This window comes from Lingula anatina, chromosome 1, assembly GCF_051362555.1.
Source record: "Lingula anatina isolate TDL-2025a chromosome 1, LinAna3.0, whole genome shotgun sequence".
Lineage (NCBI taxonomy): Eukaryota > Metazoa > Brachiopoda > Lingulata > Lingulida > Lingulidae > Lingula > Lingula anatina.
In genome coordinates this window covers 40,298,783-40,321,109 of record NC_141767.1, presented here as the reverse complement: position 1 = coordinate 40,321,109, position 22,327 = coordinate 40,298,783, and the positions used below count along the sequence as shown (strand labels likewise).

Below are 22,327 nucleotides of genomic sequence, written 5' to 3'. Positions count from 1 at the left end.
CAAGGATAACCCAGTGTCTCTTATTGACTTGCATTTCTTCAGAATTAATATGGGGTTTATCTTAAACATTATTGAAAACAAACTTAGGTTGCCTTTGATAAAATACACAGGAACTTTTATCTCAGCAAAGCTATGGAAAAACTTTTTTTATAATTTTTCTAACAACAATTTATAACTCTCTTACCCTTTGGACAAATTGTGATGTTAAAGCTGCCAGTTTCACAGTAATACCCAGCTGGACAGTTAGTGCAGTTAGATGATATTTCAGTCGGACTGTATGTCCCTGCAGGACACTGGATGGGCAGAGGTGATCCAAGTGGACAGTAACTTCCAGCTGGACAGGGACCACCAGAGGCAGTGACCACAGGGGGACTGGAGCTGTTTGAGGCCAGGGTGCAGTAGTAGCCAGGTTCACATTGACCCACAGGGTACTCCAGCCCTGGGGTATCACAATACCACCCTGGGAGACAGTCTTGGCAATGACCCAAATCACTTCGACCAGTCTCGTTGTTAAAAGTCCCAGCTGGACATGCCACAGGGTCCTGGGTCTGCGCTGGACAGTAGTGACCAACTGGGCATATCCCAGCATCTCCTTTGCCTGATCCCGAAGGTGTCATATCGTCTGAGCCACTTCTGCAGAAGTACCCTGCAGAACAAGGTCCACTTTCAGCTGTGAGGTTTGTTGTGTCACAGTAGAAGCCTCCAGTACACTGGGTACATTGGGTCTCATTTGATAACCCAGTTGCACTACTGAATGTCCCCGATGGACAAGGCTGCCATACATAACCTGTCATTTCTGGACAATAAAACCCACTTGGACAAGCCTGAGGATGTGAGCCATTAATACAGTAGTGACCAGCTGGACATGACTGACACACCTCAGTAAGCACATTATCCGTATAGGTCCCAGGCTCACACAGGATTGGTGCCGAGGTTCCAGATGGACAGTAGTGACCAACTGGACACTGGTCACCAGTGGTGCCATCAGTTGGTTGGTCAGTTGAGGCATTACCAGTACAGTAGTATCGAGCAGAACAGTTGCCTGCAGTGTCAGTACGGCCATAACCAGGGCAGTGTTTGCCTGGGTCACATGGTGTACACTGACCAACTGCTTCCAGACCTAGAATACAAGATAAACCAATACTGAATATTTTTGATTCATTCTTAGATTAAATTTTGAATGCTGCATAAAATCAAAGAATGCTTCAAACATACTTTTGGGTTGTTTTAATGTGACATAATAAGTGTTAATGGGACTGATAAAAATGATGTACAACAAATGCTAATTATATAATTATAAGAACTAAATCTTGAACAATTTTTTAAGAATCAAAAGTGTTAAATGTCACTCAAAAGTATCTTCAGAAAGATAATAAATGCATGCTAGCTCTAAGGTGTTAATATGGCATGAAGAGAAAATCTTCCAAAATTTTTTTACTTTCAATTTGAGACAACATATGTCCATTTCAAAAAATCATTAGCTCATAGACCAAAACAGCACAACATGAGCCTGTGAGTCACAGGGTAGTTACCTTCAGTTGGATTGTACGTCCCCGGTGGACACAGGGTTGGAGATGGAGATCCCTGAGGACAATATGCTCCTGGTGGACAAATAGCCCCTGTGATGTTATCAGTGGGCTCAGGGTGGACAGCCTCCAGAGTGCAATAAAACCCAGCATGGCACTCTCCCTGGGGAGCAGACAACCCTTCCCTGTCACAGTAATACCCTGGGGTGCACGGGGTGCAGTCGCCAGCAGTCTGGAGGTTGGTGAGATTGCTGTATGTTCCATTAGGGCAGCCGTATTCTGTGGCATATCTGGTGTTGTTTGGACAGTAGTGACCGGTTGGACATGAGGTGGGGTTCTGGACACCGTGGCTACAGTGGGTATCATTCTGGATTGTTCCATCACAGTAGTAGCCAGATGGACAGCCTTTGCAGTCACTCTGAAAATGGGAGGCAGAGTATCAAAAACCATTGAAAACTTGTACTGCCCCTGGGAATTCAATAAAGAGATATGTAACTGGACACTAATATCTTAAAAAACAATACAAACTAATCAAAATGACATTTTTAAATACACAAGTATTATCTCATTAATGATCTCAAAAATCTTACATTACAATATGTCTGTTAAATATGTGGTAACATCAATTAACTATAGAAAACAAAGTGTTTAACCAAACAAACATGTTTAATGTGCACACAAAACCTTTTCTAAACTATAAATGCTATCTAAACCAAAAAATGTTAGAATCCATGGACATTTTCAATGAACAAATGACAATGACAGAACACAGAAAACCTATTATACTTATAACATGAAATTGACAAATAAGTCACTCAACATTAATAGAAGAATAAAACTACTAAAAAAGTTTACGAATTTGACAGAAATTCATAACATAGAGATTCAGTCTAATACTTTTGACTGAAAATGATATCAAAGTTGTATATCAAAAAAAGTTTTCCATAAAGACATACTATGAATTCTCTATAATTATTGGTAATGTACATGTAAATAATACAGCAATGTCACAGAAACATACACAATGAAATTATTTTAGAAACTATTTAAAACAATGGAGTTGATTATCCTAGAAAATAACAAGCTCTTCCACACCTACACAAAACCAGACAGGAGAGGGTAAAAAAAGTAAAACAAATGGCCATGGGACACAGTAAATTAACAGAATAGCTTGTGCCAACCCTGGAATTACTTACCACTGAACTCTGCAGCAAACAAAGCAAGCGTGAAGTTAGTATTATAGCATTCTAGTGCAAATACAGATTCTGGGTGTGCAAATGAGATTTTCAACTGTGCTTTTTATGCCTCTTTCTGTGATATACTATGGTACATATAATCTGCTTGCTAGTCATTCAAACTGTATAAGCCATCCAAACAAAGAAATCACATCTGTCCGATTTCAAACTACCTGATTAATCCAACACTTTTAAAGGAAATTTTAACAGTTGGTAGTCTTAGAAAAGTCTAATTTGGCATTTGTTAACATGATGGTTATATTTATGATATTTATGCAAGCAACCATTTTGAAAGCATTGTGAATGAGCCTATCTATTTGCATTACAAGCACAGATTCCTAATCATATCGATTTGATAAACAAAATGTTGCAGGGTTCTGGTATAAATCATCCAATATAAAAATTCATCACAATCATTGCATTATGTCAAATATGCTTAAGTATCCACGCAGCATCTTTCACACAGTGAGTTTCAAAACAGTAACCATTTAACTAGGGTGCTTTGTGCTTCAATGCCATGTAAATCAATCCAATTAATTTTCAAGTACAAAAGCAGACTTTTTCACTTACTCCTCCAAATTCATCTTGATATGTTCCTGAAGGACACGCCTGTGGCAGTGCACTGCCCACCACACAGAAGTGACCAGGTGTACATATGTAGTCAGAGGGCATGCTGTTGTTTTGACCTTCTGGACAATAGAAGCCAGCAGAACACTGGGCAGTGGGGGCTTGCATTCCACTGTCTTCACAATAGTAGCCTAAAAACAAGAAAATAAAACTCAATCAGTTAGTACTCAAAAAAATCATATCGCTTATCAATTTAATCAAGATATAAATCTCACTGTTTACCACATAGGAACTGACCATAAAAACTGCCACAGTCTGATTCCAAATAGGAAATTATTTTTAACATTCATTTTCATTAGGTTACAACAGTATTTTGTAAGAAGATAATACAAATTCACATCTCCAGTCATTACCTGCAGTACAAAGCCTACAGCCAGTGAAATCCTCATTCCCTGTACTGTTAGTATAGTATCCTGGTGGACAGGGCACAGGGGTTCCAGTGCCCTCTGGACAGTAGTGACCACCTGGACACTGACCACCTGTAGCATCATCCTGAGGGTCAGGGCGTGATGCCCCCAGGGTGCAGTAGAAGCCTGCAGCACAGGGACCGGTCACATTGGCCAGGCCAGAAACATTGCAGAAGTAACCTGTAAATAAGATTCAATTTTGAAGATCAGTCAATCACCACAAGGATTATCAGAGGAAATAATTTTTCACAGGAATAATTTTCCAGTGTGCAGAGATAAACCGATTCCTTTTTCCTTAAAAATATTTCATAAGTGTGAAAAAATTAAACAAAGATGTAAATGAATATGTAAAAGAATTATAGGTTTATAAAGTTCATTGTAGTCAGTAAATAATCTTATGTCACAAACACACTTTTAAAAAATCTAATTTTAAAATGTTAGGCCTTACCTGCAGAACAGGGTACTGGCTGGTTAGAACCAGTAGGACAGAACTCTCCAGGCTGACACTGGCCTCCAGTGGAGTTGGTCTCAAAGAAACAGTTACTAGTAATAGTAACATTCCCCTCATTGGTAGGCTGTGCATCCCAAGCTCCTCTCACACAATACCACCCCTCAGCACAGGCTCCAGTGGGCTCACTGTTCCCCTGTGCCTCACAGTACATGCCTGGGTCACACGGGGTACAGTCATCAATGCTACCTGAGCCTGTCTGGTTGTTATAGTAACCTCTTGGGCACGGGAACTGGTCTTGGTAAGCTGTGCCATTGGGGCAGTAGTGACCGACTATACAATCATTGCCCGTGTATATAGTGGAGTTCTCTGGACAGAAATAGCCAGCTGGGCAGGTGATACATTCAGTCAGACCAGTTGTTGGGTTATAAGTGCCTGCTGGACATCCAAGTGGATACGCAGTGCCATTGGGGCAGTAGTGACCTGCTGGACAGGGTCCACCCGTGGAATCAAGGACAGGATTGTTGGGGACCTGAGCTCCAAGGAGACAGTAAAATCCTCCCCAACAGTCCCCAGTTGGCTCTGCTAATCCTTCAGTACCACAGTACTTTCCATATGAACATAGCTGACAAGCCGAGTCATTAGTCAAATGGGTCTGGTTACTGTACCTTCCTATTGGGCAGCCTTGTGGAGTGACTGTCCTAGCTGGACAGTAGTGACCTCCTGGACATGGTCCAGCCACACCGGTGTTACCACCATTAGGTGTAGGTGTATCTGATCCTTCTGTGCAGTAGTATCCAGCATCACACTCTGCAGTGACTGTGGTGGCATTGGGCTCACTGCAGTAGTAGCCACCTGTACACTGGGTACACTGGGTGGTGTTGGCCAGGCCAGGAGCTGTGCTAAATGTACCTGTGGGGATAATGCAAAAAGAATTAATTTAATATGGAATGGAGAAAACCACAGACTCTTTTTTGTTTGATATATAATAAGTGTTTGAGAGAGACAGAGAGACAGACAGAGACATAGAGAGAGTTAGATAATAAATGAATTAGTATTCACATTAAAAATTATATCTTTTCTGTAATCAGAAAGAGGTTTCGCATACTTCCCATGAATATCTACCCTTTGCAAATTTGAAGGTTATTTTCTATGGTAAAGTTACCTGCAGGACAAGACTGCCACACATGTCCAGTGCCCTCAGGACAATAGAACCCTGGTGGACAGGTCTCTGGGGTCAGTCCAGTAATACAGTAATGACCAGCTGGACATGGGTCACAGGCTTCAGCTTGGGTCTGTGTCATATACGTCCCTGGACTACAAGGCACTGGCACAGCTGTCCCCTCTGGACAATAGTGCCCCAGAGTGCAGGGATCTCCCGTGGTACCACCATCGTTAGGAGTTGGTGTCGTAGAATTGGACGTGCAGTAAAACCCAGCAGCACATGGACCTGATGGTGTCATAAGACCAGTCTGGTTACAGTAATACCCTCCAGCACAGGGGAGACATTCCTCGGCCAAGGCAAGGCCAGTGTTGTTAGACCAAGTTCCCATGGGGCAGGGGACAGGACTGGGGGTTCCCCTGGGGCAGTAGTTCCCTTCAGGACAGGACTGACCACTAACGCCATCTGTTGGTGTTGGAGTGCTAGAGCCATTGATACACCAGTACCCAGCAGTACAGTCACCTAAAAAGGATCAACATTTATACTGATGTAAAGAGCATAACCTTTTTAATAAATCGCAAACAATGAACAATACATAATAAGCATGAAAGCAGGTTGCTGTCAAAATAATGAAAGCATTATACCAACAACCAAAGGCTGCATGTAGAAAAAGCCTCAAACTTGTCTAAATTCTAATCTCTCAAGGAAACAGTTTTAAATGAATATTCAAGATATAATAATGATGGTACACATCACATACCTTGAGTAACATTGCTCCCAACAGTACCACAGTACTTCCCAGCATCACAGGGAGTACACTGGTCTCCTCTCTCCAGCATGGTGTATGGGTTATAGGTGCCAGTAGGGCAGCCATACTGTGTGCTCCACTCTGTGCCATTGAGACAGTAGTGGCCCACAGGACACGGGTACACTGTGTAGTTTGTAATAGGAGCATTGGCGTTGTCACAGTAAAAACCTGAAAAACGATTGAGAAAGAATAATATTGAGTCTGGATTAAAATAGTCAGGAGTACAATGTATAGTAGATGCTTGAGCATCTGGGTTGTCAGTCAAATCTGACTAATTATCAAGAAAAAATGAAAATGAGTTTAGATTTAAATTGGGACAATGACAAAATGTATTGTATTTAACCACCCTTGAAAGGCCATCAAACATATCATGGGCTTGAGTTTGAAAAATACTCTTTATACTTTGCTTTGATAATATATGGTGAAATAGTCACCACCAAAAGAACTTCATGATATATCTCAACAGTGTCAAATTGACAGCCTTAACCATCCAGACACAGACAAGTCACTTAAACATTCACCAATCTCTGAATAATTCCCTATTGATTAAGACATTCTTTTATAACATTCCTGACCTGAGGAGCAGAACTTGCACCTCCCCTGTGCACTCTGGTCCTGGTACTGCCCTGATGGACATGCCACCTCCTGTGTACTGCCCTGGACACAGTAGTAGCCAGGACTGCAGGGGAAAGGATTGCTGGTGTTCTGGCCTGGTGGGCAGTAGTAACCTGAATAATAATAATAATAATAATAATAATAATAATAATAATAATAATAATAATAATAATAATAATAATCGTTATTAAAATTTAGTCTTTACAGTTGTACCCCAAAATTGACATTGGGATGAGGTATTACACTCCAAATAGTCAATTACTGTGTGTTGTCGACTTGTCATGTTAATTTTTTACTTAGTCAAAGAAAGAATATTCTTATAGCACATACTACTGTAAAGTTACTTAATAACCAGGTTGTTCTTACCCTCATCACAAGGTCCAGTAGGTTCAGTGAGGCCAGTATTATCACAGTAATACCCAGCCTTGCACTGGGTACACTCATCTACACGTCTAAGCCCTGTAGTATTGGAGAATGTCCCCTCAGGACACTTGGGCTGATTGGTGGTGGTTCCATTGGGACAGAACCTCCCAGCGGGACAGACATCTCCAGTGGTGCCATCTGTAGGATCCATTTGTGTGGCACCCACACTGCAGTAGTAGCCTTCCAGACAAGGGCCTGTGACATCTGGTAGAGCTGTAAGAAGAAAAGCAGTGTTTTTTTGATGAAATATTTTGTCTGATTTGTCTGTAAAAGCTAAAGATTAATTTATAACCTGATCCTCTGTGACATTTGCAAGCTTCTAATATGTCATAAACCTGAGGTTTTCTGTGGCACAAGCATGTAAAAGGACTCAAATAACAGACCATTAAAACAAAACAAAAATATTTACAGGACAGGTGCTTTGTATGATTTTTTACAAGATGATATAAAAATCAATCAAAACATAACTTTTTGACAAAGAAATGTTGAGAAAATTTTTTTTCTCAGCCATAGACAACAAGGCTACAGACATACCTGGTGTGGCACAGTAGCTCCCCTCCCTGCAAATAGTCGGCTCCTCTGATCCTGTAGGACAATAATATCCAGGCTGGCACTCCCCTCCAGTGGAGTTGGTAGGGCAGAGACAGTCCCCATCAGTGTAGTTATATTCATATGGCTGGGCAGACCAGGCAGCATTCACACAGAAGAAACCTGAAAATTTAAATTTGGTACTGAAACATGTACTCTTTGACTTTCGAATATATCTGCCACCTTTAATGTATAAGTGGCTCACCAAAAATACCCATGTACAAAATTGAATTTGATGTGAGATTATGTATGTTGAAAAAGTAATGTTCCAAAATTCTCTAGCCATCAACTTGCCAGATTTCTCCTTAAGTAAATGTGCATCTATTCATTGTACCACAGTATCTGGAATGTACAGATAGCCCTACCCCCTAAGCCCCCATCTCAAACAAATCCATGTATAAAACATGAAAATATTTTACGAAGGGCCAATGGCTACTTACCTGCATCACATTGACCAGTTGGCCAGTCAAGCCCTTCTCCACCACAGTAATAGCCACCAGGACAGGGGAAGCAATCTGCCAGCTCCTCACCCATGGTCAAGTTCCTGAAGTACCCTCTTGGACACTTATACTGGACAGCGTGTTGAGTACCATTTGGACAGTAATGGCCAACTGGACATGGGAATGGCTCATAACTTGTGATGTTTTCTGGACAAAAGAAGCCAGCTGGACAACTGAAACAGGTGGCTTGACCGGTGAGGTTGTTATATGTGCCTGCATTACAGCCTAGTGGGTAGGAGGTGCCAGTTGGACAGTAGTGACCAATGGGGCAGGGTCCGCCTTGGGCTGGGTTGTTGCCTAAAAAAATTACATAAAAATTACATAAATATAAATTTTTCATTGAAATAACTATGAAAATCAATGTGATAATGAATTCTGTTCAAAGTAAATTATCAATTTATTAAAATTTTTATTCATTAAAACACCCACAACTGAAAAAGAATTTTCGTAATTATTCTCAAATAATATTAAGATGACAACTTTTTAAGAGTACCTTTAATAATTCAGAAGCATAACCTCACCCACATATATCATGACATTGATCAAATATATCAAATATAAATTAAATAACGAAATATTTCCTAAGCTGTGGTTAAAAAATGTTTAATCCAGTTAATAACATTATCTTAGAACACATACCAGTAGGATTGGGTTCAGCATTTCCTCTCAGACAGTAAAACCCAGGGTCACAGGGCCCTTCTCCATCTGTCAAGTTGGTTGTGCCACAGTAATAGCCTAGTTTACAGTCTATACAGTCTCCTACAGTCATCCCCATAATAGTGTCTCTGTAGGTACCATTGGGACAAGGGTAGGGGTCTTCAGTGGTCTCCAGACAGTAGAAGCCAGCTGGACACGGTCCACCTATACCTGTCGTGGTGTCATTGGTTGGGGTGCTGGTATTGGTACCTAAGAAATAGTAAAAAAGTTACAATATTTATAAATAAAATAAGTAAAGAACTTCATACCAAATTAGCACAATTAGTACTTTTGAACAGCACAGGTAGGGACCAAGTTCTCTGATCTCTCCCTTTACAACATCCCTTAAAGGGGAACATTAATTTTTGGGGCAGAAAAATGAAGAAAATGATGATTCCTAGCCATTTGCAGTTATTTCCTGTGGATTTTGATCACTTTGCAGGTTAACGAGAGAAGTAGGCTAGGGCTTCTCAACCAAATATTGACATCTCCATGAGTTGACACTGTGAACAAGACTGCAGTTGCAGTAGGTAGCCTAAAATACTTTTTCTCCTTTAATCCATAATCTACAAAGCTTTACTCTGTTATCTGTGGTTTCTTACCTGACTTGCAGTAGTATCCAGGCTCACATTTGCCCACACCAGAACTGGTGACATTCACAGAGGGGTCATACCCTGTGGCTCCCCACAGACAGTAGTAGCCTCCCTCACATGGGGCACACTGGTCCTCACTTTGCAGACCTAAGATAATCAGGGCATCAGAAGCTTCCCATCAGTAAACTCAATGTACAACTTTAAAAAAACTTTCTTTGAAATTTACTTTGTTTTGATTTTCTTTAAAAAATTCCCTGTATAATATTCAGATTACAAAAAGCTTATTTTTGATAAAGTAATGAAGACAACAAAGTAAAAAAAGTTGAGGTGATTATAACAACTACAGTGTAAACAATAATTATAATAACAATATAACATTTTGTATAAAATATCCTATTTAGAATACATGTAAGACAAAGTTATACATTTTATGTGATATCATGTATAAAATATGTACTGTATAAATTCCTAGTCTCAATTTGTGACAGAAGTATAAATAATCAAATAATGACATAGTATGACAGTAATAGTAAGAACAGTTCTATTACAAAACACAGCCTTACCATACACATTGCTAAAAGTCCCAGGTGGACATTTTGGCATCGCAATGGAGGTATTTCCGGGGCAGTAACGTCCCTTCCAACAAGCACGAGGAACTACGTAAGCATCATTGTTAGTGTCCAGTTCACAGTAGTAGCCAGCTGGACAACTAAAACAGGTGGCCAGTCCAGTGACATTGGAGAAGGAGCCTGGTGGACACTGTTGATATATAGCTGAAAAATGCATATTAAAGATATGTAGAAATATGGTTATAAAAAGTATCAGACAAAGCACAGGTCTGGACAAAATCAGTAAGAAGATGTCATAATCATAATTGTTTTTGATTGGGCACTGAAATCTTCTATAAGGTCAAAGTTTTATACAATTCTAGAGTAGGGAAAATAAAATGGCATATACAGTACAATAATTCTCAAAAAAACATTTTTTTTTACCTGATCCTTGAGGGCAATGATATCCAGTGGGACATATATCTCCAGTGGCCCCTCCATCATTGGGTTTTGGACTCTTGGCTCCACCCACACAATAGTACCCTGGGTCACACAGTCCAGTAGGTTCAGTCAGTGCTTCCCCATTACACACCATGCCAGGCTCACATGCAGTACAATTCTCAACTGCCTGGTTGCCTGTGTAATTACTATAGGTCCCATTTTGACATGGGTTATGGGCATAGGATGCTGTTCCCTCTGGGCAGTAGTAACCAGCAGGACAGAGGTCACCCCCATCTGGTGCGTCATTGACCGGCGTAGTGGTGTTGGTCCCCTGAGGACAATAGTGACCTGCATGGCAGGGGAGGACTGGAGTAGGCAGGCCAGAGACTGTACAGGCAAAGCCTTCTGTGCATGGGTTACAGTTGCTCAGCTCAGCACTGCCTTCACCATCAAGGAAGTACCCCAAAGGACACTCTGTGGGTATGGTGCTTCCTTGTGGGCAGTAAGCACCTCTGGGACAAATGATCTTGTCTGCATCAGTGGCAGCAGTGCTGTTGCAATAATAACCTTGTGGACATAACAGACAGGATGCGGACCTGACGGCTGGCTGGTAAGATCCTCGGGGACATGGTTCTGGTTTGAAGGCACCTGCCTCTGTGTAGTACCCAGCAGGCGTTTCATGCTGTGTTGCTGTCCCAGCGCCACCTATGCAATAGTAACCAGCAGCACAGGGGGCAGTGGCAGCACTACTTTGGGAACCAGCGCAGAAATATCCAGGGTCACAAGGTATGCAGTCGTATAGTGTTTTTGCACCTGGTGATTTACTATATTTTCCAACTTCACAGGATGAAGCAATGGCCGACCCCTCGGGACAGTAGCCTCCTGCTGGGCAGACACCACCAGTGGGTCCATCAGGTGGCGCTGATGTATATGCCTTTTCTCTACAATAGAAACCAGGATCACACAAACCTGTAGGTTCTGTCCGACCTATTCCATCACAGTACTTGCCACCAGGGCAAGGAGTACACTCAGAGCTAGTTCTCAAAGTGGTGGAGTTTCCGTAGGTTCCCAGGGAGCATGGCTGTGGATAAGTACTGCCCGTCACACAGAAAAACCCCCGTGGACATTCCTTAGGTTCAGCCAACCCTTCTACATCACAGTAATACCCAGATATACACTCTGTGCAGTCTTGGAATGACTCCCTGGCTGATCCATTTCTGTAGAATCCAATGGGGCATGGGAATGTGAACCGGTCACCTGTGCCTAGTGGACAATAGTAGCCACCTGGACAGGTGTCATTTGGTGCCACAAGTCCTTCTGTGTCACAGTAATATCCTGCAGTACAATCCTGGCACTCTGACACCTGTTTCAGGCCATATAAAGCATTGAAGGTTCCGATGGGACAGGGGACGGGATATGGGTTGACATCACCTCGAGGACAATAATGTCCCTGGCGACATTTATTGGACACCAAATCGGGTGACCGGTACATTCCTGGTGGACACTCCAACCCAGCTGGACATACCCTGTCAGATAACATGAAACTGTAGCTAGTGGTATTGCTGTCACAGTAGTATCCAGCAGAACAAATAGAGCATGCCACGGCTCCACTGTCTGACATGTTGCCTTTACCACAGACTGGTGGGTCATATACGCCATCTTCTGGACAGTAGTAACCTGCCAGACAATCCAAACAAGCTGAAATGTTCTCCCCTTTGTAGTCTGGGTTGTAAAAGCCACTGAAATAGACAAAACATACATGCATAGAAATAAGGATAAAATATTAGAACTATATTTCTATGGGAAATTATTGTTTTCATATAATGAGAAATTACTGGTCAACTGAAATGTAATTCATCCTTATGCAACATCTTTCATTTACCACTTCTATTTTTTCCAATTTAGTTCAGAAAATTTAAAACAAAACAATGAGTTATCATACACTTCTTCTCATAAAATATCTAAAACACCAAACAAAGGTTCACAGAGAGAAAGAGAGTGGAAAATAGATGCAATGAGGAGGTGAAATACAGTAAAATGACCCAAAACTAGCACTCACGCGCTGCATGCTGTGGGCAGTATGGAGGCCTGGGGACAGTAGCTTCCAGGAGGACAATCTAGACAGGACTCCCACTTTGAAATACCAGTCAGGTTGTTATAAGAACCAGCATGACATGGGTTGCTGTTGCCAGCAGGGGTGCCTGGAGGTTAGATAAAAGAAATGTGCAATATGCCAGTTCATTTAATGCACCAGAATTTTACATCAATGCTTTTCATCTGTAGTTTCCACTTTGATTTGTCTTGTCCATGTGCAGCATATAACCAGGTATATGTTTTCAAGATGACATATTAACACAACAATAATATAATATTTCATGTATGCCTATTTCAAAGATGGAATATTTTACTCAATTTTTAATTTATTTTTCTGCATTGTAAAACATGCTCACATGCTCACATCACCTACGTTGAACTTAATCAGAAAACTTACCATCAGGACACCAATGCCCTTGGAAACAGAGCCCAGTTGGTGCAGGAGACCCTTCCAAACAGTAATATCTTCTAGGGCACACATAACATTCCTCAACCTGTTTCAGGTTTGTCTGATTGGTCCATGTTCCTGCTGGGCATGGGTGTTGAGTTGGGTAAGCAGTTCCATTAGGGCAGAAATGGCCCTTGGCACAAGCGACAGCAGGTTTCTGGACGCCACCCGTCCCTATGAGACAAGCCACTGTTTCTGGACATATATCACACTGGTCAATGGTGGTCAGGTTGTTGTAGTCTGTGTAGGTACCAGCTGGACAGGCATACTCTGTCTGGTTAGGCAAAAAGTTCCCTCCTGGGCAGTAGTACCCTGGGGAACACCTGTAGTTTGGTTCAGACAACCCAGACATGGTGCAGGCCCACCCTGAAGTACAAGGGGCACAGGATGTCACATTCTCTTGTTCTCTCAGGGGATTCATAGTCCCAGCAACGCAGGCTATTGGGGTGTCACAGCCACTTGGACAGTAGTGCCCTACTGGGCATGACTTGCAGAACTCCAGACCAGTGCTGCCCTCTTCTTCTGTGTATTTCCCGCCAGGACATGGGATGGGAACTCCAGTTCCCACGGGACAGTAGCTGCCTCTGGGACAAGCCAAGTTGTCAGAGTCTTGAGTAGGGGTTCCATCTGGGCAGTATATACCTTGAGTACATGGGATACAGTTTGACACATTGGCCATGCCTTGACGGTCATTAAAAGTTCCAGCTGGACACTGAGGTTTGGTGTTGCCTGTTCCCTCTGGACAATAGTGACCAACTGGACACCAGAGGCTTTTACTAGGGAAGCCAGCAGTGGCTGGTGGACAGTAGTAGCTAGATGGGCATGGTGGGCAGCCCTCTTCCTGTGAGGTGGCCCCTGTTCTGTTTCCATATGTGCCATCTGGACATTCAGTGGCTACCTGACCATCAAGGCAGAAATATCCTAAAAATTCAGAATATTATGAGTAAGGTAATACTTAATACAGTCAAGTTAAAAAACCTTTTGTTAGACGGTGAATATTGCTTAAATTTAAGAAATTATGCATTAATCATTATAGACTTATGACAATAATTTCTAATTACAAAATTATTCAAAAATTTCCATGAATCATTGATTGAGGTTGTTTTGCTAATATGATATCTCACTTAGGCCTTTGAGTTGAATTTCATATTATGTATATAAATGAGCTTCCATATGGCTCTAGTTACATCTGATACCAGATACCTACCCATTGGACAAGCATCCTGTGCTGGCATGTTACTTGTGCTACCTTCTCTACAAGTATACCCAGGCAGACAACTTTCACATGCCATAGAAGACTGATTACTGTATGTCCCAGCCTGACAAGGCAGAGGTGCAATGTTCTTCTGAGCACAGTAGTAGCCAGCTGGACATGGTGTACAAGCTGACTGACCACCCAGGCTGTAGTAGCCATCTGCACAAGCAACTCCAGTTTGGTTAGTAAGAGGACACTCTTCCCCAGCTGGACAAACTGTGCATTCCTCAGCAGCTGCATCGGAATATGTGCCAAATACGCAATAAAATTCAATGTCTATGTATTTACTGGGGCAGAATTTTCCTGCCGGGCACTCAACACATGCTGCTCTGTTGCCGCCGCTGTAGTGTCCAGCAGCACAATCCGCATTGCCAGAGTCTGAGCTTGTACTAGGGCATTCTTGTCCTGGTGGACATCCTGTGCAAGAGGTGGCTCCCCCTAGGGAGTAGTAGCCTGCTGGGCAGGTGTATGTCTGATTTGAACTTCTGCTTGGACAGGCATAACCTGCTGGGCATTCTGTGCACTGTGTTTGATTGCCTGCAATATAATTTCAGAAGTTACACAAGGATGCTTTACAATTTGCTTAAGTAAATAGTTTTCAAACCTGTTCTTTCTATAAAAATCAAGGTTCAAAGCACAAAATCTTAAATTTTAATATCCTATGTGGTTGCAGATATACCCCAATGAAACTGAATTCATTCTTTTATTTCAAAGCTCTAAGTGCATATGAAACATTTCTACCATTTCACAAAGAAGTTAAAGTAATTCATACCTAAAGAGAAGAATCCATTGATACACTGTGCATTCTGTGAGCCGTCCACAGCAGCACACTGCCAGCCAGCAGGACATGGTGTACATGAAGCCTGCTTCACCACAGCATAGCTGCCAGCTGTACAGTCCAGTTCTGTGTCCACTGTAGTAGAAGGACAATACTTCCCAGCTGGACATGATGTGCAAGAAGACTGGTTGCCAAGAGAGTAGGTACCTGAGGAACAAATCATTTTTAACAAAAGATATTACTAAAAGTTCCACACAAAGAGACACAGTTCCCATTCCCATAAGAATCAGTGTGAAAACATTTAAGGTATTTTTTATAACATGGTCCATATAATTTTCACTTCTGCTTTGTTTTGCTGATTGCACACCTATATTATCTCAATAAAATCTCTATCCTCTGTTTCAGTTTTCTGTGTGATTTTAAGACAGGCAACCTTAAAAGTACAAAGGAAGACATCAAAATTGAGAAGCACAAAATCTGAAATCTTCTTCAAATAATAATAATACACAACAAAAATAAACATGACTTACCACTTGGACAGGGATATTTATCAGTGTCTGTCCTAATTGAGGGACAAGCATAGCCGGCTGGACATTCAGTACAGCTGGTCTGACCCCCTGGGGAGAAGGTCCCTGGGGTACAGGTCACTGGCCAGGAGGCCACATCTGGACACGCTGCCCCAGATGGACAGGTCAAGCAGTTCACAGACTTGTTCAGGCTGTACTCTCCAGCATTACAGGTCACTGGGGACACACTGATCAATAATAATAATAATAATAATAATAATAATAATAATAATAATAATAATTCATTCAGCTACAATATAAAACATTAATCAGAAATTTATATGTCACAAGCTAGTTCAAGTGTTCAGTGTCCACATACTTTTGCACCAAAAACAGTATGAATGATTGACACAAAGACAAAAAATCAAAGAGGGCACAATATAAACTTTACAAAGACAGTTCCATGATATTGATTTTTAATGAATACATAACAATAATAAACAGATAAAAATGAAAAAATAACCTGATATAACATATATACATGTTAATACCGTGGGTACAATGAGTATAACTGATAAATTGGAAACCCAAGCTTGCCAAATCCCCAAAAAACTTACAGTGTGCTTGGGCAGCTGGTACCGGCAAGGCAATCAGTACAAGTGACCTGTCCACCCACTCCGTTTGTATGTTGACCATTCCGACATGCAATGGGTGCAAAGCTAGTGAATGGACACATGTAGCCAACTGGACATTCGGTGCAGTTAAGTTCCCCTTTTAAGCTATATTCCCCAGATACACATGCCACAACACCAGTATCATTACATGCTGAACCTGCTGGACACTGCTTGCATTTGCCTTCGCCCTGGGTAAATATGACATGCATGGGTTATATATATATACTATCACATACACACACACACACATACACACACACTTTGACCAAACATGCATCCAGGTTTGGATTTCTCATATGCATGCATATATTGTCATGATACAAATACAAAAAGGCAAAACAGGTTTCTGCATCTGCCTTCTTCCTCTATATACAACACAACATGCAATGTTTTATATCCAAAACTTGTCAGCAATAGTATTAAGCAGTATTCCCAATGCTGTTGGGGATAAAATAAGTACTAATAAAATAAGTACTAATAAAATAATTTTAGTACTTAAGCAGCTGGTATATGGAAATGCAAATAGATTATACTGTCTTAAATACATTTTATTATGTCACATGCACAATAACATCATTAATATAAAATGCCATGTGTGAACATGCAAGTTGAGCATCTTCCTAGAATACATACAGTGAGGTTACTTTATAAATAAGCTGCTTGCACAAACCCTCTTCATCCCTGTTTAAAAATTAATCTCACGGCTGTCTTGCTCCTGAAGTCATAAGCCATTAGATTGACTTCCTTATCATAATCAGACAATCTGCTAAAATGGGTTGTACTGAGTAATGTCAACCCACCTGAATGGAAACATGACTTTTTCCACACACACACACACACACACACACACACACACACACACACACACACACACACACACACACACACACACACACACACACACACACACACACACCTTACCTCCAAGCTGTAGTAGCCCTCTGCACAGGCCACAGGGGTACTCCCTGGATTAAGACAGGAGAACCCCATAGGACACATGCTACAGGATGTGGAGTTTACGGTGGAATAGTTGCCAAAGCCACAGGGCTGGGGGTTGTCTGTGGTCACACTGCACTCATAGCCAGCTGGACAGGCTGTACACTCCAGGATCTGAAGTAGATATATTGATGAAATGTGCAATAAAACTGATCTGACATTGCTTTTTAACTGATGAAAAAAATCCTACTAATAGGAAAGGTATCATGCTTTGCTAAAAGATTATATTGCATTTCAATTTTTGTCAAAGTTTTTGTTTTAAACTTAAAGCAACCATTCCAATTCAAAAACATTTACATGGTATCACGATAAGTTTGGAAATGCCTATAATTGGGGTTAGGTTTCTATTATTATTGAATCAACATAAATATTGTAAATATTAAATTTAGGGTCTCTTTATCTCTTTAACATTCAGTAAAACAGTAAACAAAATAATTCTTACAGTTCCTCCCACACTGTAGGTACCAGCTCCACATGGCTGAGGATTGGCCGGGTCAAGACAGGAGTAGCCAGCTGGACACAGGGAGCAGGCTGCTGCCCCACTGATACTGTATAGGCCTGAAATAATGGAATTATGTATAAATTATATTTCATGGAGGTGGGTCAAAACAACAAATAATAGTTAAAGAGTTATGTACGAATATATATATATATATATATATATATATATATATATATATATATATATATATATTAAATATATATATTAAATATAATGTAAGTGGATCAAAACATTGGACACAGGGAACATAATGCTATTATATCTAGCTGCTCAGACAAAATGCAGCATGACTTTACTGAACTAAATACAATGAATTCTGCTCTTTTGTTTTTTAAAAAAAATCATCATATGTACAATATTTCCTCCCCTCCATTACCTGCAGTACACGGTTCACAGACAGACTTCCCCTGGGGGCTGTAGGTACCATTCTGGCAGTCGACTGGGCTGGTGTAGTTGGCTCCATCATAACAGTACTGTCCCCCTGGGCACACCAGGCAACTGGAGGCTGCAGAATCACTGTAGAAACCGGACTCACAAGACTGGAAATAAAATATAGGCATACATATCGGTGCTTCTCTCTCTCTCTACACATATGTATGCGTTATAACACACCCATATATAACTTTTATTTACCCCTCTAGGCCATGAAATATCTACCAAAAGTAATTATATTAATTACACCTGTTTTTTTCAGGCTAATCATGATCATTTAAATATGACAATGAATTTGGGATTTTTCTAGGTAAACAAGTTAACAACAATCTACATTTTTCAAATTAAAGCTGAGAGACACAATCTAATGTTTCCAAGTATACCGTCCCCTTACCCTGCAAGCAGACTCCCCACTCTGGCTATAATAACCAGGATTACAGTCAACTGGGGTCCCAGCCACATCTGGACATGACTGACCAGCTGGACATGCCTTACAGGAAGATTGACCAGTCACGTCTTGGTATGTCCCTTCCTGGCAGCTCTGAGGTCCACTCAGTGGAGATGGACAGTAGTAGCCAACTGGACAGGGGATACAAGCGGTTCCATTGGAGTATTCTCCAGTCTGAAAGAAGTAATATGTTATGAATAGGACTGTTAGTCTATTCCTCTCAACAAACTAAATAATCAACCTTACAAATTTTTTTACATTCGTACACTCAAGTTCAAAATTGTATTTTTTATATTTTTTTTTTTAACAGTCAATATATCGTGATTTATAAACAAAGTCTTCTAAATGAATACATCCCACAATCAATTGCTAGCTTAATTAATACTTGTGAAACAGTTATTTTTGGAAAAAAGTCAATTTTCTTGCTACATGTTGAATAAACTGTAAATGAAAGAGGTTTAGAACTCACAGAGCATGTGGCAGGAGCAGATCCATCTCCCGTGCATGTGGTACCAGCAGGACACACCTGACACCCTGTGGCTCCTGCATCTGAGAACTGAAATATAAAACATAAGTTGTGAGAACACAGAATAGCAAAGTACTTGATATTAATTATTTGTATTATTCATGTACTTTTTATAATTACAATACCATTTGCTCACAGTAATATATACATGTATCTGTAAACTCCCTATTAATCACCAATGTGTAAAAAAAAATGCAAAATGTCAACTAAAAATATTTTTTCAAATGCCTTATATGTAGTACTCATTTAAACTTGGAATTTGAAGCCAAAAATGCCCAAGTATATGAACTCTATACTGATCAGCAACATTTTACTCATTTCCACTTATTGGTAAAAGAAATAGAGGGAAATGTATTGAAAAAGACTAAGGCTTAAGTTAACTAAACACTTACCTCTCCAGCAGAGCAAGCCACAGGTGAGGCAGCAGGGTCTGGACATTTACTGCCTGCTGGACACTGGGTACAGGTCACTGTGCCAGTCCCAGTAGTATAGTAGCCATCAGGACACTAAAATAGAACAACAGCATGCAATAACTGATTCTATGTTCTTCTTAATATGTTAAATTTAAGTCTGATTCAATAACACAGGCAACTTAAAGACATGTCATAAAATTACTTCCAAAAAATGTTGCATCTTATGAGTACATTCATTATCTCTTTGAAGATAACTATTTTTATTCATACTACAACTACTATTACTTCTATGCATGGTCTAGTTATACCCACCTGTTTACAACTGGTCATTCCATACTGGTCTTGATATTGTCCAGCCAAACAGGCCACAGCAGCAGAGTCAGGGCTGGCACACTGGTGACCTAGAACATTAATTTATGTTTCAAATTATAAAAAAATATTTTGTAGCATTATACAGTAGGCTAAATTCAGTTTCTGAAAGGGAAAAGTTATTTTGGTGTACACTTTTAAGTATAAATCCTTCAAAGAATAACAAAGGTTCCTCACATCAGTGTTTTAACCAAATATAAATCAAAACTAACAAATGATAATTTAAAAAATGTACACTAATCATTATTCAACATTTCAACATAAACCACTTACCAAACACCAGTAACACTGAAGCCAAGCCAAAAATATTTATAAATCTGTTTAATCACTGGTCCCTGTTTCTACTCTGGACAAGTAGATCCTTAGACCTAAGCATCCTGAAGTGCCAGCAGGTGAAAAATTTTTTGCATACACTGTCTTCATAACAAACAAAAAATCACACAGGGGACACCTACCCTGTGGGCACTGTGTACAATTAGATCCTCCGGTAGCAGTCTGGTAATACCCAGTTGGACAGTGCAGTGGCTCAATCATTCCATTATCTGGACAGTACTGACCAGCTGGACACGGGGTACATGAACCACTAGCGTTGGAAGCATAGTTCCCTGCTGTACATTCCACTGGGGCAACACTGGGGTCTGAACAGCTGTACCCCCCTGGACAGGGAACACAGGCACTAAGTCCACCAAGGGAGTAGTAGCCGCTGGAGCATGCTTGTTCTGAAATGGGGAAGATAGAATAAACTTTTAATTCATATCATGTTAAATTTAGCCTTGAAATAGCGCAAGATGTAAAGTACTTTCAGTTCAATGATTTTAGGGGATTCTTCAAATATAATGGTGAGACAGCATAATGAGATAATGTTACAGTCACAATATGGAATTAAAAACACATTATCTGTGAAATAATAATGTATATTTAGTAAATGAAAGAAAACAAATACTAAAATAGTAATTTAAATATGTATATTCATCTCATAACACATAAACAATATGAAAAATATAAAAAAAAAAGTACAATATGAAAGCTCACAAACACTTACTTGATGTAACACTAGGGCATTCATAGCCAGCAGGGCAGTCGGTACAGGTGCCAGGCCCTGAGGCCTCCTTCACCTGCCCTGGGACACAGTCAGTACAATATTTACTGCTCCCATTACTGTATGTTCCAGCAGCACATATCACAGGGGCAATAGTCTTGTCTTCACAGCTGTAACCCTCAGGACACAGGGTGCACGAGGCAGATCCTGTATCATTTGCATAGTCTCCGTCTTCACATGTCAGGCATATGGTCCAGCCTTCAGGGCTAAAGGTACCCTGAAGACACGGGACTGGAGTGCCAGTTGTGGAAGTGCATTTCCTGCCTGGAAATTGATTAAAGAGAATACAGAGTTCAACCTATGATTTATATCTACAACATCCAACATCAATTTGTCAAAATATGACTATTATGGCAAATATACTAAGAAAAAGAGTGTCTATAACACAAAGGGTTTTCATGCCATAAACATGATGCTCTTCTAAAAGACCACCCTGTGGAATATTTAATTTCAATCCAATACTTGTTCTTCATACAATATAAATTTAGTTTTTATCAGTCATTTCATAAAAGCCATAATAATTTAAGTTTCAGTTAACAGTGACTGTCATCATGAGCCATAGCCTGTGCTTTCCTAAAAAGCACTATCTCATCTTCGCCTATATTAATATTGTAAAAACTCCTACCTGCAGGACAAGCACTGCAAGATGTAGAACCTTGACTGTCAGCATAGGTCCCATTCTGACAAGGTGACGGAGATGTCATCCTAGTCACTGGACACTCATTCCCAACTGGGCATATTGTGCAGTTGGCAGCTGCAGCTGCAGAGAAGTACCCCGCGGAACACTCCTCAGGAAACTCCACAGTAGAGTTGGGACAGAAATAACCTGCAGTACAACTGCTGCAGACTGTTGCCCCTGCACTGCTGTATTTCCCTATGCCACAGGGTGTCTGTGTGGCTGCAGTGCAATAATAACCCGCTTCACATGGAGAGCAGCTTCCAGCTCCACCACTGCTGTATTCTCCTGAAAAATGATTAGACTGAGCAATGCTTAAAATGTGTTTTCATTTTAAAAGTCATATTAACTTAAGTTTTATTTCTTTTCATGTGTTGAAGGCAATGGTTTTTCTTTTTTTTTTTATCATTGTAAAGTGACATTTTGCTTGGACTGTTAATCATGTTCTAGATGATTTCGAATGAGTTTGTCAGTAGCTCATTCATGGCCAATAC

The 22,327-nt window shown here is 40.6% G+C and overlaps 1 protein-coding gene across 3 annotated transcripts in view; it reads right to left on the bottom strand.

Moving 5' to 3' along the window:
• The window catches only part of LOC106164407 (uncharacterized), a 72,828-nt gene that overhangs the window by 42,185 nt on the left and 8,316 nt on the right, over window positions 1–22,327 (bottom strand). For all 3 annotated transcript variants that reach the window (XM_086994481.1, XM_086994486.1, XM_086994492.1), the window contains 31 exons: window positions 21,783–22,121; window positions 21,101–21,421; window positions 20,514–20,777; window positions 20,002–20,090; window positions 19,669–19,782; window positions 19,220–19,306; window positions 18,697–18,924; window positions 18,247–18,409; window positions 17,811–17,926; window positions 17,294–17,482; window positions 16,316–16,560; window positions 15,723–15,946; window positions 15,187–15,399; window positions 14,367–14,951; window positions 13,109–14,080; window positions 12,677–12,818; window positions 10,621–12,356; window positions 10,192–10,401; window positions 9,638–9,775; window positions 8,979–9,245; window positions 8,280–8,636; window positions 7,786–7,962; window positions 7,195–7,464; window positions 6,789–6,941; window positions 6,166–6,381; window positions 5,409–5,927; window positions 4,244–5,155; window positions 3,742–3,975; window positions 3,332–3,519; window positions 1,533–1,944; window positions 185–1,120 (listed from right to left, as the gene is read on the bottom strand). In XM_086994481.1, coding sequence (XP_086850607.1) covers window positions 185–1,120; window positions 1,533–1,944; window positions 3,332–3,519; window positions 3,742–3,975; window positions 4,244–5,155; window positions 5,409–5,927; window positions 6,166–6,381; window positions 6,789–6,941; window positions 7,195–7,464; window positions 7,786–7,962; window positions 8,280–8,636; window positions 8,979–9,245; window positions 9,638–9,775; window positions 10,192–10,401; window positions 10,621–12,356; window positions 12,677–12,818; window positions 13,109–14,080; window positions 14,367–14,951; window positions 15,187–15,399; window positions 15,723–15,946; window positions 16,316–16,560; window positions 17,294–17,482; window positions 17,811–17,926; window positions 18,247–18,409; window positions 18,697–18,924; window positions 19,220–19,306; window positions 19,669–19,782; window positions 20,002–20,090; window positions 20,514–20,777; window positions 21,101–21,421; window positions 21,783–22,121 — 11,016 coding nt within the window. The remainder of the gene's footprint in view (window positions 1–184; window positions 1,121–1,532; window positions 1,945–3,331; window positions 3,520–3,741; window positions 3,976–4,243; window positions 5,156–5,408; window positions 5,928–6,165; window positions 6,382–6,788; window positions 6,942–7,194; window positions 7,465–7,785; window positions 7,963–8,279; window positions 8,637–8,978; window positions 9,246–9,637; window positions 9,776–10,191; window positions 10,402–10,620; window positions 12,357–12,676; window positions 12,819–13,108; window positions 14,081–14,366; window positions 14,952–15,186; window positions 15,400–15,722; window positions 15,947–16,315; window positions 16,561–17,293; window positions 17,483–17,810; window positions 17,927–18,246; window positions 18,410–18,696; window positions 18,925–19,219; window positions 19,307–19,668; window positions 19,783–20,001; window positions 20,091–20,513; window positions 20,778–21,100; window positions 21,422–21,782; window positions 22,122–22,327) is intronic.